The sequence below is a fragment of the Marmota marmota genome, unplaced genomic scaffold (genome assembly GCF_001458135.2).
Source record: "Marmota marmota marmota unplaced genomic scaffold, marMar, whole genome shotgun sequence".
Taxonomy (NCBI): Eukaryota; Metazoa; Chordata; class Mammalia; order Rodentia; family Sciuridae; genus Marmota; species Marmota marmota.
In genome coordinates, this window is record NW_025999968.1 from 61,309,833 (window position 1) to 61,321,863 (window position 12,031).

The 12,031-nt window shown below is 57.7% G+C and overlaps 1 protein-coding gene and 1 long non-coding RNA gene across 8 annotated transcripts in view; one reads left to right on the plus strand and one right to left on the minus strand.

The window, feature by feature from the left end:
• The window catches only part of Pde9a (phosphodiesterase 9A), a 56,551-nt gene extending 54,930 nt beyond the window's left edge, over positions 1–1,621 (plus strand). For 5 of the 7 annotated variants that reach the window (XM_015478807.2, XM_048803730.1, XM_048803729.1 and 2 more), the window contains one exon: positions 1,227–1,621. In XM_015478807.2, the coding sequence (XP_015334293.1) occupies positions 1,227–1,240 (14 nt within the window). In that variant the 3' untranslated portion in view covers positions 1,241–1,621. The remainder of the gene's footprint in view (positions 1–1,226) is intronic. The other 2 variants (XM_015478806.2, XM_048803726.1) reach the window with 1 other exon arrangement.
• The window catches only part of LOC125616978, a 30,275-nt gene continuing 19,633 nt past the window's right edge, over positions 1,390–12,031 (minus strand). The window contains exons 3-5 of the long non-coding RNA XR_007347823.1: positions 3,352–9,200; positions 2,848–3,194; positions 1,390–2,185 (exon numbers count right to left, since the gene is read on the minus strand). This is a non-coding gene — a long non-coding RNA (uncharacterized LOC125616978). The remainder of the gene's footprint in view (positions 2,186–2,847; positions 3,195–3,351; positions 9,201–12,031) is intronic.

Here is a 12,031-nt window from a genome sequence, read left to right on the forward strand (position 1 = left end):
GGGGGGGGGCGCGGCTCCCACTCGCGCCCTGCGCGGGCCGCTTAGACAGAGTGGGAGGGGGTTGGGACCCCTGTGTGTGCGTGTGTGTGTGCACGTACACATTTGTGTGCTGGTCTCCCCCTGTTCTTGTAAGGCGCAACCTCGGGGCTCCACCCCACGGCCTGTCTAATCCCTGACTTCCCACAGGCCCCACCCAGACACCTCCTCGGGCCTCACAATGGGGTTTAAACGTCACCTCATGAACCCTTGAGGGTCACTCAAGCCGTGGTGCACAGCGTGTTTAATTCCTTGAATAAAAATATAGTAATTAGAACTGGGCTCTGAGAAAAGGAGCGCACACTTCAGTTAGTAGAAAAGATCCATAATTAGGACACATATAGGGCGTTGATCCACGAGGGGCAGGCACAGGGCCTGGGCAGGGTGGGGAGGCGGCACAGGCTGTGTGGGAGCACCACGGGAGGCAGGTGCACACCTCGGGGAGCCAAGTCTGGCTCTCAGGGAGCTGGGGAGGGGTCTCCATCACAGCAGGAAAGATTCCCTTTCTATGGTGCCTGTTTTGGGGACAGGCGTTACAAGGCATTCTGAGTAGTCCTGGGCCCATCCAGAAAAAAATGTTTTTAAAGTGAAATTGAAGTACTTAAAAGTTTTCCAAAATAAAGCATTTGTGTATTTCGCCTAGGCATTTTCCCCCGCACCTGCTGACACTGGTCATTCACTTAACCCGCGTGGTGGCAGAAGCGGTCCATGCAGCCACCCCGCAATAAGGTCACACCAGTCACGTGTCTGTCGGGTGACTTGAGAGCTCCTCAGTCTATAAAGCGTTTGGAGCACAGGGCCTGAGAACTGGGGCTGGGGCCTGCCAGAGGGCCAGCGACAGCCGCAGGCCGTGGACTCCCGCACGCCCTAGCCTCGCTGCACACAGGCCGAGCATCTCCACCTCAGACCTCTAAACCGGGGTAGCACCCGTGTCACTGTGGCTTTAGCAATTAAATGAGCAGCGCACTGGTCCTCGCCAGGTGCCCAGCCAACTGCAGCATCCATCTTCTTTGATGGCTTCGGGTTCTTCCATGGCTCAGAAGAGGGATGGTGCTTTCTTTGCCCACGTGTGTTCAACAGGACGTCCCATGACCTCAGTCTTTTAATACAGTCCTGTGGTCCTGCGCTCGTGACCTGCCCGCCTGCCCGCCAGGCCCCATGGCTCACCAGGAGCCCTTTCCTTTTCCCAGCAGACTGTTCCTGAAGGAAGCAGAAGAGCTGCGGTACTGTCCAGGGCAGCGGAGCTCCACAGGATGTCTGGGCCGGGGTCGCGCCCTGCGCCGGGCACCTCCAGGCCACGTTTTCTAAGAACCATTTTGTTCACTGATCAAAAAAAAAAAAAGGAATTCATGATGCTGTACAGAATTTTTATTTTTAAACTGTCTTTTAAATAATATATTCTTATACAGAAATGGGTACAGTACTTTTTCTTTGGTAGAGTTGTGTATCCGGGCTGCTTCCCAAGTGTTCACGTGGAGACAAAGGACACTGCTTTTTCAACAGATGTATCTCAGACCCATTGACCAGTGTGATGTAATGCAAACGTCCGTGTAAATTCTGCATTAAATGTCAGACCGGTGCCAGAGTGCGGGGCCGTGCACATTCCTGTGTTCACGAGCAGAGGGCCGTTGATCCACGAGGGGCAGGCACAGGGCCTGGGCAGGGTGGGGAGGCGGCACAGGCTGTGTGGGAGCACCCTGGGAGGCAGGTGCACACCTCGGGGAGCCAAGTCTGGCTCTCAGGGAGCTGGGGAGGGGTCTCCATCACAGCAGGAAAGATTCCCTTTCCATGGTACCTGTTTTGGGGACAGGCGTTGGAGGCATTCTGGGTAGCCCTGTGCCCATCCAGGACGGCCAACCCCCTGGGACGGTGGCACACATGGTGACCTTGCTCAGACTCACTACCCCCATGTGACTCACCACAGACTCACCAGTCCATGCCTGGACTACTGGACTCTGTGAAAAGCAAACAGAGGTTTCTAACCCCCACCCCCGGGGCTGTGTGCCCAGCTCTGCTCCCCTGGAGGAGGGACAAAATCACCCCAAGAGCCTCCATTCTAAAGAACTGACCTCAAAAGGCCACTTGCATAAGCCGAGCTTTGGGCACCCCTAAACGACTAGTAACACCTGACACATCGCGAATGCCACATCTGTGGAGGAAGGGAAAACGTACGTAGTCAGTACAGATGTGAGTTTTTTCTAAATGTTTCTTTTTTTAATATTTATTTTTTAGCTTTAGGTGGACACAATATCTTTATTTTATTTTTATGTGGTGCTGGGGATCGAACCCAGTGCCTCATACATGCCAGGCGAGCACGCAACTTGAGCCATATCCCAGCCCCAATGAGTTTCTTTTAAAAAACTTAACATTGGGGCTAGCATTGTGGCTCAGTGGTAGAGCACTCGCCTAGCAAGCGTGAGGCACTGGGTTCGATCCTCAGCACCACAAAAAAACAAATAAAGGTATTGTGTCCAACTACAACTAAAAAAAAAAAAAACCTTTAACCTTTATTTGTTTTTATGTGGTTCTGAGGATTGAACCCAGGGCCTCACCTGTGCTAGGCAAGCGCTCTACCACCGAGCCACAGCCCCAGCCACCCAAATATTTTTTAAATATTTATTTTTCAGTTGTAGTTGGACATAAGACCTTTATTCTATCCATTCATTCATTTTTTTGTGGTGCTGAGGATCAAACCCAGGGCCCTGCATGTGCTAGGCGAGCACTGTACCGCTGAGCCACAACCCCAGCGCCTCCCAAATGTATTTTATACAAGAATATGGATGCTGTCGATGCAGAGGGCAGGATGCACACCATCACATGTGCACATGTGCATCCACACAGGCAATGCGTGTGCACTCCCAGACAAGCCACACGTGAGCTCCGAGGAGCTGCCCCTGCAGGGCCACACACTTCCTCTGGGCTCAGCCTCTACCACGTCCCAGTACACAAAACCCGCAGACGGCAAGTTGGCAGGGAGAGGAGCTCTTGGCAGAGTCTGCAGAGGGTCAGGTTCTTGGTTGACAGTGTGGCCTTAGGAACTGGCACGGGGGCATCAGGCTCCCCACGAGTGCTCCCCCGAGGCCTCTGCTTCAAGTGTTTACACGCGGGGCAGTTCCTGCCCCATCAGCTGAGCCTGTGGGGACAAGAAGCCTGAGTCACTGCTCCCAGGGCAGGTCCCCAACCTTCACGTTGCAGAGAAAGCCCACCGGGAACAATCCATGGCAGAGCATCCCCACAATCCCCAAGGACAGAGGCCCATCCTCCCTGGTCGTCTGCACACCCAGACACCCAGAGCCTGGCCCCCCAGATACCCACACGGCCACACTCAGCAGTTGAGGCGAGGGAACTCTTGGTACAGCAGAGGAGGTGCACAGGTCAGGGCAGCCCCCAGCCCCGGGGGGACAGGTCCAGCAGGAGGAGCCAGTGTGCGGACAGGCAGGCTCAGGGAAGACGGACTCCTGGAGGGCCCGTTCCCAGGGAGCACCACCCACTAAACAAGCTGCTCCTGAGTGGCCGGCGCCAACCTGCCCTGCACGGTGGACTTCCTGCCCCACACTGGCATTCAGCCAGCGCAAGGGGACAGGTGCCCGGACCAAGGTGCACATCAGGGCACAAGCAGCAAAGCAGCCAGGAGAGCACCGCTGCCGGGCTGCTGTCCAGCCACAGCCTGTCACAGCCGGACTCTCGCCCTGCAGGAGCTTGTCGCCTGTGCTGGTGTGACCACCACACCTTCATGGCCTTGGGTCCCTGCCAGCTGTTTCCAATGCTTTGCCCCCAGAGACTCGGGAAATGCTGCGCATGTCCAAGACTGAATCTGACCAATCCCAACAAATCTGCCTCTGCAGCGTCACCCTCCGAGTCGGGCCCTGCCACGTGCTGCCCTGGGAAGGCAGGGCCCGGCCACCTGTTCCCCTCTTCTGTCGAGAGCAGCCTCATCCCGGCCAGCATCCTGGGGCCGGCGCCCGCCCTGCTCCTGTGCTCACCCTGCCCAGCTCCCTTCGCCTGTGAGAGCTGAGCCCGGGTCCTCTTCACTTGCTGTCACTGGCCACCACGTCACATGGGGACACGACACAGAAACGGTGCCCTGAGGTTGGGCGCACACTGGACACACAGAACACCCACTCCAGGTAAATGTGGGGTGTGGGACCTGCTCCAGGTTGCCCTGGTACAGGACGGCAGCTGCTTCGTGTGGCCAGCCGCCCAGCTGCCCGCCTGGCCCACCGCCACAGGAGACCCGTAAGACTGTCTAGGGAGAGATGGAGCCACGGCTCAGATGGCGAGGGCTGCTCCCCCGACGAGCCGAGCCGTGGGCGAGGGCGCAGGGGCCAGTGTCCCCCTGGGTCCTCGGGCAGGTGTTCCAGAGTCCACCGTGGGAGCTCCAATCCTTCCAAGGGGAGGTAGAGTGGGCAGCAGCAGGTCCCACAGGCCCCTGCAGCCGGGGTCAGAAGCTCTCCTCCGCCTTTGGCAGAACTCCTCACGGTGAGAACACACGATGCAGGAGCTCGCCTGGGACAGAGCCCGGCCCTGAGGGGAGGAGCCCCTTGTCACGGGCTGCACGATCCCCCTCAAAGTTCCCTTGGTCCTGCACAGTGAACCCACGGGCACTTTTAACATTTTGACACAGAGCCTCCTAAGTTGGCCAAGCCACTTTCAAACTTAGGATCCTCCTGCCTCAGCCTCTGGAGTCACTGGGGTCACCGTGTGCTTCAGCCCACCCACCCCCAAAATTCATACGTGAAAGTCGACCCATAGTCCCTCAGAATGTGACTGTACTTGGAGTCAGGGTCTTTAAAGGTAAAATGGGGTCCTTGGGACAGCCCTGAGCCAATGCGACTGTGTCCTCACAGGAAGGGGATTGGGACACACACACACACATACACAGGATGGCCCTGTGAGGACACAAGTAGAGCACGCCAACCACCAGCCACAGAGAGGGGCCCCAGGAGGAACCAGCGTGGAGAACCTTGACCTGGGTCTCCAGCCTCCTGGAGGGTGTCTGCTGCTTAGTCCTGGCCGGGGTACTTGGTTATGGCCACCCAAGCAGACTGATCACGAACCACTGCCTACCTGGGCACCAAGATGCCCGCTGGCCTCCAGGCTGTCCTCTCTCTGGGACTTGCCTGCCATGGGAAGATGGCCCCATCCTGGGGAGCCCTTGAAGGTCTTAGGCAAGGGCACCCTGACACCCTAGCCCCCATGCAGCCCCCAAAGTCACCCCTCCATCTCAAGGGCCGTGAGGCCAGGAGGGGAACCCAGGAAACGCCCAGGGCTTCACCCTCCTCCCCAAGGGCAGGCCCGTGGCTTCCTCCCTGGCAGATACCAGCAGCAAGTGGCAGTGGACTGAGAAGCCCTCAGACACAGACACCCTTGGAAACAGAAGTCATGACCTTGAGCACTGGCCACCCGAGGACCGCTGACTTGGCCAGCCCAGCACATGAGGTCGGGTCACTAAGCCAAGCTCTGGGCCCTCTGAGCCCAGGTCCTCAGCTCTGCGGTCAAGCTGGGCCTAAAACACCACTAGGGAGTGTCACTGCCCACTTCTCCTCTAGTGTCTAAATTTCCTAAGATTTTCCTTTAATGAGTAAGTAAATGTTATTTTATTTTAAAGATGGGCATGAGCCTGGCAGGAGTTTCAGTCCACAGGAGAAGGCTGTGGAAGGTGGGGGCAGAGACGAGTCCAGATACACACCATCAGAGGCTGAGGGTCACCTGCGTCCACCGGCCACTCATCGGATACCACACGCTGAGCGGCTCACAAACAACAGCATGTAGTGGCTCACAGTTCTGGAGGCTGGACGTCCAAACCCCAGGTGCCCACAGGCTCAGTGTCTGGTGAAGCTGCTTCCTGGTCACATGGTGCAGAGCGAGGCCGCCTCTGGGGCCTCCTTCAGAAGGACACTATCCTCACCACGAAGCCTCCACCCTCATGACCTGGTCCCCTCCCACAGGCTCACCTCCTAAAACTGTCACACCAGGGTTGATTTCAATGGATGAATGAGGGCAGGGGTCACAGACATCTGGACTGTAGCTGCTGGTGACCCCTGGAACCTGGGAGAGGTGGGAAGGGTCCTTCCCTGAAGCCTCAGAAGAAGTAGCCCTGCCGTGTGACACCTTGATCCCAGACTTGTACCTCCAGAAGGACAGGGAACCCCTCCCCTCCGCACCAGAAAGACGGGGGACAGGGAGGCTTACCTGGGGTCACTAATGGAACCACAGATGCCAGTTTTTGTTCAGCAGTGCTTTTTGGCATTAGGGATGCTTTAAAGCACCAAATGAACGATTCACAGCAGTGACAACCGTCCTGCCACAACCAGGCTGACCCCACTTGCTTAGTTACTGCCCCCACCCTCCCGCCGTGGCTCAGCTCTCAGATCTGCCCATTGCTCCCCACCTAGCATGGGACTTCCACTCTGCCAGGCTGTGAGGACTGGCACCACGTGCCGCCCTTCCACCAACCACTGCTACCAGCCGGCCCACGGCTCAGCGTTCCCCGTGCCTCTGCGATGGTCAGTTTGCATTGTGTTGCTGCCCAGGAGGACAGGTGTCCTGTGAATGCCTGGCGGCCCCTTAGCTCCCCTGTTCTGAAGCTCCGACCTCTGCTCACTTTCCTCCTGGAAGCCTGTCTTCTCTGCTGACCCTGGAGCTCCTTCCGTGCTGACCCTGAGCTCTGTGTGCTGGCTCCCAGCTGGTCCCCTGGGATGCTGCTGTGACGGAATGTGTCTCCCACGAGGTGAGGCCCTGGAGGGGCTTCGCCTCGGGGATGGCCTCAGTGCCAGGGAGCTGCCTCGGCCTCTGCTACCAGGAGGACACAGAGGGAGGAAGGCAGCTTGGAAAGGGAGGCCCACCCGCAGCCAGAGTCCCTGGCCCATCTCCAGCTGCAGCCTCTAGAGCCGCGAGAGGCACACGCTGTGGCCTGGGGTCCCTGTGCTGTGCTCTGTGACAGCCCACACCCATGCGGCCAGTGACTCCCTCACCCTGCCCACATCCCCACGCTGGCTGCCCACAGTGGACTCTCCTACAGACGTGGGCTCAGAATTCCGGGTGCCGCTCGGCTGGGCTGGAGGCAGCAGAGGAAGTTCACGTCCGAGCCCTTGTCTGCGTCCAGAGGCCACCCACGTTCCCTGGCTCGTGGCCCCTCTCCCCATTCCAAGCACACCACTCCAACCTCTGCTTGTGGCCTTCCATCTCCTCCTTCTCCCGGGCCCCCGTCTGTCTTCCCACCCCACCTTCTCTGCATCCCCTGCACAGGGGCCCTGCCCTGACACTGGACCCTCATGGGCAATGTGGTACAACCCCCGTCTCAGGGTCCTGAAGTGACACATGGCAAAGCCCTCTGCTGTACACGCTCACGGCCAAGCTTCCAGGGGAGGACATGGTCATCTCACTGCGTCCCACACACGGCTCAAGTGCTGGGTTGCGGGCGGGACCTTTCCTTACCCCGTCCCTGAGGCCCCTCCCCTTCTGGGTTTTAGCTTCCTCCTCACACTCTAAGTGGCCAACCCCTTAGCCCAAGGCCAAGGAGGTGGCCCTGTCCAGGGCTTTTACTACCAGAACTAGGAGTGCTGCCCACCAGCCAGCTGCCACCCTACACTGGCTTTCCTGCTGTTGAGGTCCCTCCAGCTGTCGGTCTCCCCTGCTCCTGCTGTGCCCTGCAAGGGCCGCCCTTGGTGCCCTTGCAGGTGTGCGCACTGGTGGGTGTGTGGGCACATGGGCACGTGGGTACATTTACATGCACACCTTACTCCCTGAGCCCTGCTCCCAGTGGAGAGAAAGGAAACCAAAAAGATAAAAGTATGGAGAGTGTTCATCCTTGGCACAGTGAGCAGTGAAAACAAGGAACACCTGGGCTTTGTTTAAGAGCAAAGGCACCGGCGCCCAGGGAGACTGGGCGGGCAGGCAGTTGGGTGGTTTGTGGAGCAGTGAGACCAGGCAACCAGACCTTGCACAAGTTCTGAGGATGGGCTGAGGCATCATGATTTCTGGACTTTCTGTAGTTTTTATTAAAACTAATTTTTTTCCGCCGCCCCCAATCCAAGTGCATTGGCTCTGCCAGCTGCCAGGTGACACAACAAAAGGCCCACCAACTGGACCACTGCCCAGACCTGCTCTAACTGCTGCTGCAGGCTGGCGCCCCGACCTAGCCCACGTACCCCTCCTGCACCAAAGCCAGGCCCACAGCCCCTGACACGCACTGTCTGGGGCTCCACCTCTGCAGGCCACGCATTGCGGGAGTGACAGAGGCAGCGTGCCGAGCACTGCAGAAACGTGCCAAGCCTTCCTCCATTCACACTCCACCTGCTGCCCCCGGACAGGCCCCGCCAGCCTTGGTAGAAGCACTGGGAAGCTTACGGGGCCCAAGCCGGCCTCCCCGACTTCCCCAGCCACTCCCCTCCGACTTCCAGGCCACACTCATCATTTGTGGGCTGGGTCAGCTTGGCCTTCAGGACAGAGGGTCACCCAGAAGCCACCTGTCCTGCAACAGCCTGGCAGGCTGAGCTTGAATCCTCACGGGTTTCTCATGACTCATGTGGCCCGTGCACCTCCCGTGTTGGCATCCAGGGCTGCCAGGGCCAAGGCCGCAAGCTCAGAGGCTGGACACAGCATCTTCTCCAACAGGAGTCCAGGATCAAGGGACCGCAGGCCCACGCTCCCTCTGCAGTCTCCAGGGAAGGATCCTCCCCACTCTTCTAGCTCCCAAGAAGTTCCCAGCAATCTAGGGGCGTCCCTCGGCAAAGGCAGCACCACTCCAGTCTCTGCCTGCCACTCCAGGGCCTTCTGACTGTGTGTCTGTCCAACTTTCCTCTTACAAGGACGCCAGCCCTGCTCCAGGCTGACTTGCCTGCATCTGCAAAGACCCTCTTCCCACAGGAGGTCCCTTCCTTGGGTCTGACAGTTGACAGGCCTCAGGTCTGTTCCCTACACTCTCTAGGTCTTAGCCTCCCACACCAGCTTCCACCTCTTCAAGTTTTGTAAACTAAAATCACATCTGCCGTGAGCTCCACGCAGGTCTGCAGCTAGCTCTCCCTCCTGGTCAGGCTTCCCCAAACAAGCAGGATGCACCCGTGACAACGCATGAGTGACAGGCCCAGGGAACATCAGCAGGTGCAGAGAGCAGCCACAAATTCTGTCTGATAGGACCAGGGTAGCTGCAGCGTTCTGGGCACCTTGTGACTAGGAGAAAGGGGCAAGAAGGCAAAGATCAACCAGGAGATGGAATCCAAGGGAAAAAACCATGACCTCACATAATCTGCTTAGTCAAATTCAGACCTGAAATTTTGCCATGGATGGATTGGATATGAATGGAGGGTGTATCTGTCAGCTACTGCTGCGTAAAGGGCATCCCAAACTCCACAGCTTCTCAGTGCCATGTGTGCCTCTTACTGAAGGGAGGCTGGAGAGGGGAGAACGGGTGCCTGGGGCAGCTCCCAGGCAATCTGGACTCTTCATTTCTGCTGGGATTGCACAAAAGCCCCGGGAAAGGCAGGAGCTGATCAGCTGTGACAGCTGCTGCCCACCACTTTAACTAGATAGATTTTGTCCTTGGTTGTGGACTCTGCAGGGCAGGCCCAGCTCAGCTGCAGTGGGTTGTCTGGACAGTCTCACCCCAGGCCTGGCACTAGCTTCATGTCAGCACAGTGTCAGCCATGTATGTGGCCCTCTTGTGGCAGCCATGTGCCCATTCACAGTGGTAATGGGCTCTAAGCAGCCAGAGAGCATAAGCCCCCGTGCTCAAGTGCTTGTCCAGTCCAACACACGCCATGCTTCTTACACCTGGCCGGAGTAAGCAGTCATACTTTCAAGCCCAGATTTAAGAGACGTGCAACCAGATTCATGATAGACGGAGCGATGGCTTAGTCAGAGCCCCGTCAGCCATAACTGGAGTGAGGAAAACCGCGGCTGGTGCCGTGGTCAGCCATCTGTCACAGAACCTGCCTAACCCTCTCTGCCACCACACCCAGCTGCGTCTCCTACAGCCCCCCAGTGACCTCATTCCAGGGGCCAGGACATGCCATAAGCCACACAGAGCTGTTGGGGTTGGCATATGTCGCAGTGCTGCTCCCCAGAGTCTCACTAAAGGGTCCCAACCTCTGTGACTGGGAGATGACCAGAGGCCTGCTTTTGCCAACCAGCACCTGCCAGTCTGGTGCCACCAGCACGTCACCTGCCAAGACCCAAGAGCAGGTGACAGTGGGCGTCTCCCAGCTGGTGCATTTTCTCAGCAGCTCCACGGCAGCAAGCACCTGAGCCACACCTGATAAAAACGGCAAGCCTCTGAACGCTGGCCTCCAGCAGGAGCTGGGGGATTTGTCAACGTGAGGTCGAGGCCTTCTGGGAGCCCAGCGGGCTGCCAGGTCCAAGTTCAAAGGCGTGGCGCTCCTGGAAGGCGGGCTGATACGAGCATCTCATGAGTGAGAACGGCACGTTCACAGGATGACCGCGGCCCTCAGAGAGCACGAGTTTTGAGGACATTCCGTTTTGTTCATTTAGATGAACAACGTGGATGCAAACTGTAGTCTGACCCTGATTCTGCTGAGGGAAAATGTCGGCGACAGGACGTCCCTGTGGGCCATTTCCCTCCGGCCCAGCTTCCTCACCCTCCGTGGTGCAGACACATCCCTTACTTCCTGTTCACTTACTCACTCACTCGTTCATGTTCAGATGCTTAGGGGCAACCTGGGGCCTTCTGCAGGGAGGTGAGCAGCCCCCCGCCAAGCTACACCCAGCCCCTTCTCACAGGAGGCAGTGTGAAGGACACACCGACCGCAGAGACCCACGGGTTAGAGCAGGTCCCCCAGGAGAGCTGCCAGTGTCCACCTACGGGCTGTCCAAGGGCCTGAGCCAGCAGAGCAAGCACGTCCCGAGCCTGACCTTAATCTTCTTTATATTCATTGTCAGAGAAATGCCCCTCCCCAATGGCAAGGGCAGCACACTCAGGTCATCCAGTAGCCAGCCTCGTGTTGAGAACTCCGGATGCTCTGAGTTCCTCCAAGAGAGACCAGGCCCTGGGAGTGGGGCGCAGAAGTGAGCGCCTCTGCGGCCGGGTGCCTACGGAGGTGTCCAGTGCGGCAGAGTTAACCACAACTGGAACAGCAGACGTGAGCGTGGGGGGACAAGCGTGCGGACCAGCCTGCTCTCAAGCAACCAGCTGCCTCATCTTCCCCTTGTTAGGCACCTTTGGTCCACTCACGCCTGGAGCTCGGGGGCCTCTCATGCTCCCCGGCATGAGCCAATGTATGGACCACGGGCCCCCAGGTGCCTCCGCACTGGGTCATTGTCATTGCCATGAACGAGAGTGAACAAATGAACACGCCAAGAAACGGCAACACAGCAGTCTTCATTGAAAAAAAAATTAAGTCCAGTAAGGACGGGGTGTGGCTCAGCGGTGGGGCGCTTGCCTGGCACGTGCAGGGCCCTGGGTTCGACACTCAGCATCACATATAAATAAACAAAATAAAGGTATTATGTCCAACTACAACTAAAAAATAAATATATATAAAGAAGCCCAATGAGGATAGGAAGCTTTTTAAAAAGCACCTATTGTTAGCCTAGTGAGCCCATCTCCTTGGGTCTCATGAAGAAGGCTGCGAGCTGGGGGCACTGGAGCCAAGGAGGGAAGAAGGACAGGTCAGCGCAGCTCATAATGCTACTTATCAACTGTCCTGCTGAAAAGGCTGCATCTTCTGCCCATGCTCCCAGACAGAGGGGTCGCCAGCATCTCGGGAAACTGACTGAAGGGAGGCTGGAGGGAGAACGGGTGCCGGGCAGCTCCCAGGCAATCTGCACTCTTCATTTCTGCTGGGATTGCACAAAAGCCCGGGAAAGGCGGGAGCTGATGTGCTGCGGCGGCCGCTGCCCACCACTTTAACTAGACAGATGCTGCCGCAGTCTGGCTGGGCACAAATGCCGCAGTCTGGCTGGGACACAATCACGAGCCACCACACAGCTTGTAGATTCAAACAGCAACTCTTTATTCCCGAACTCACACCAGCCGTCT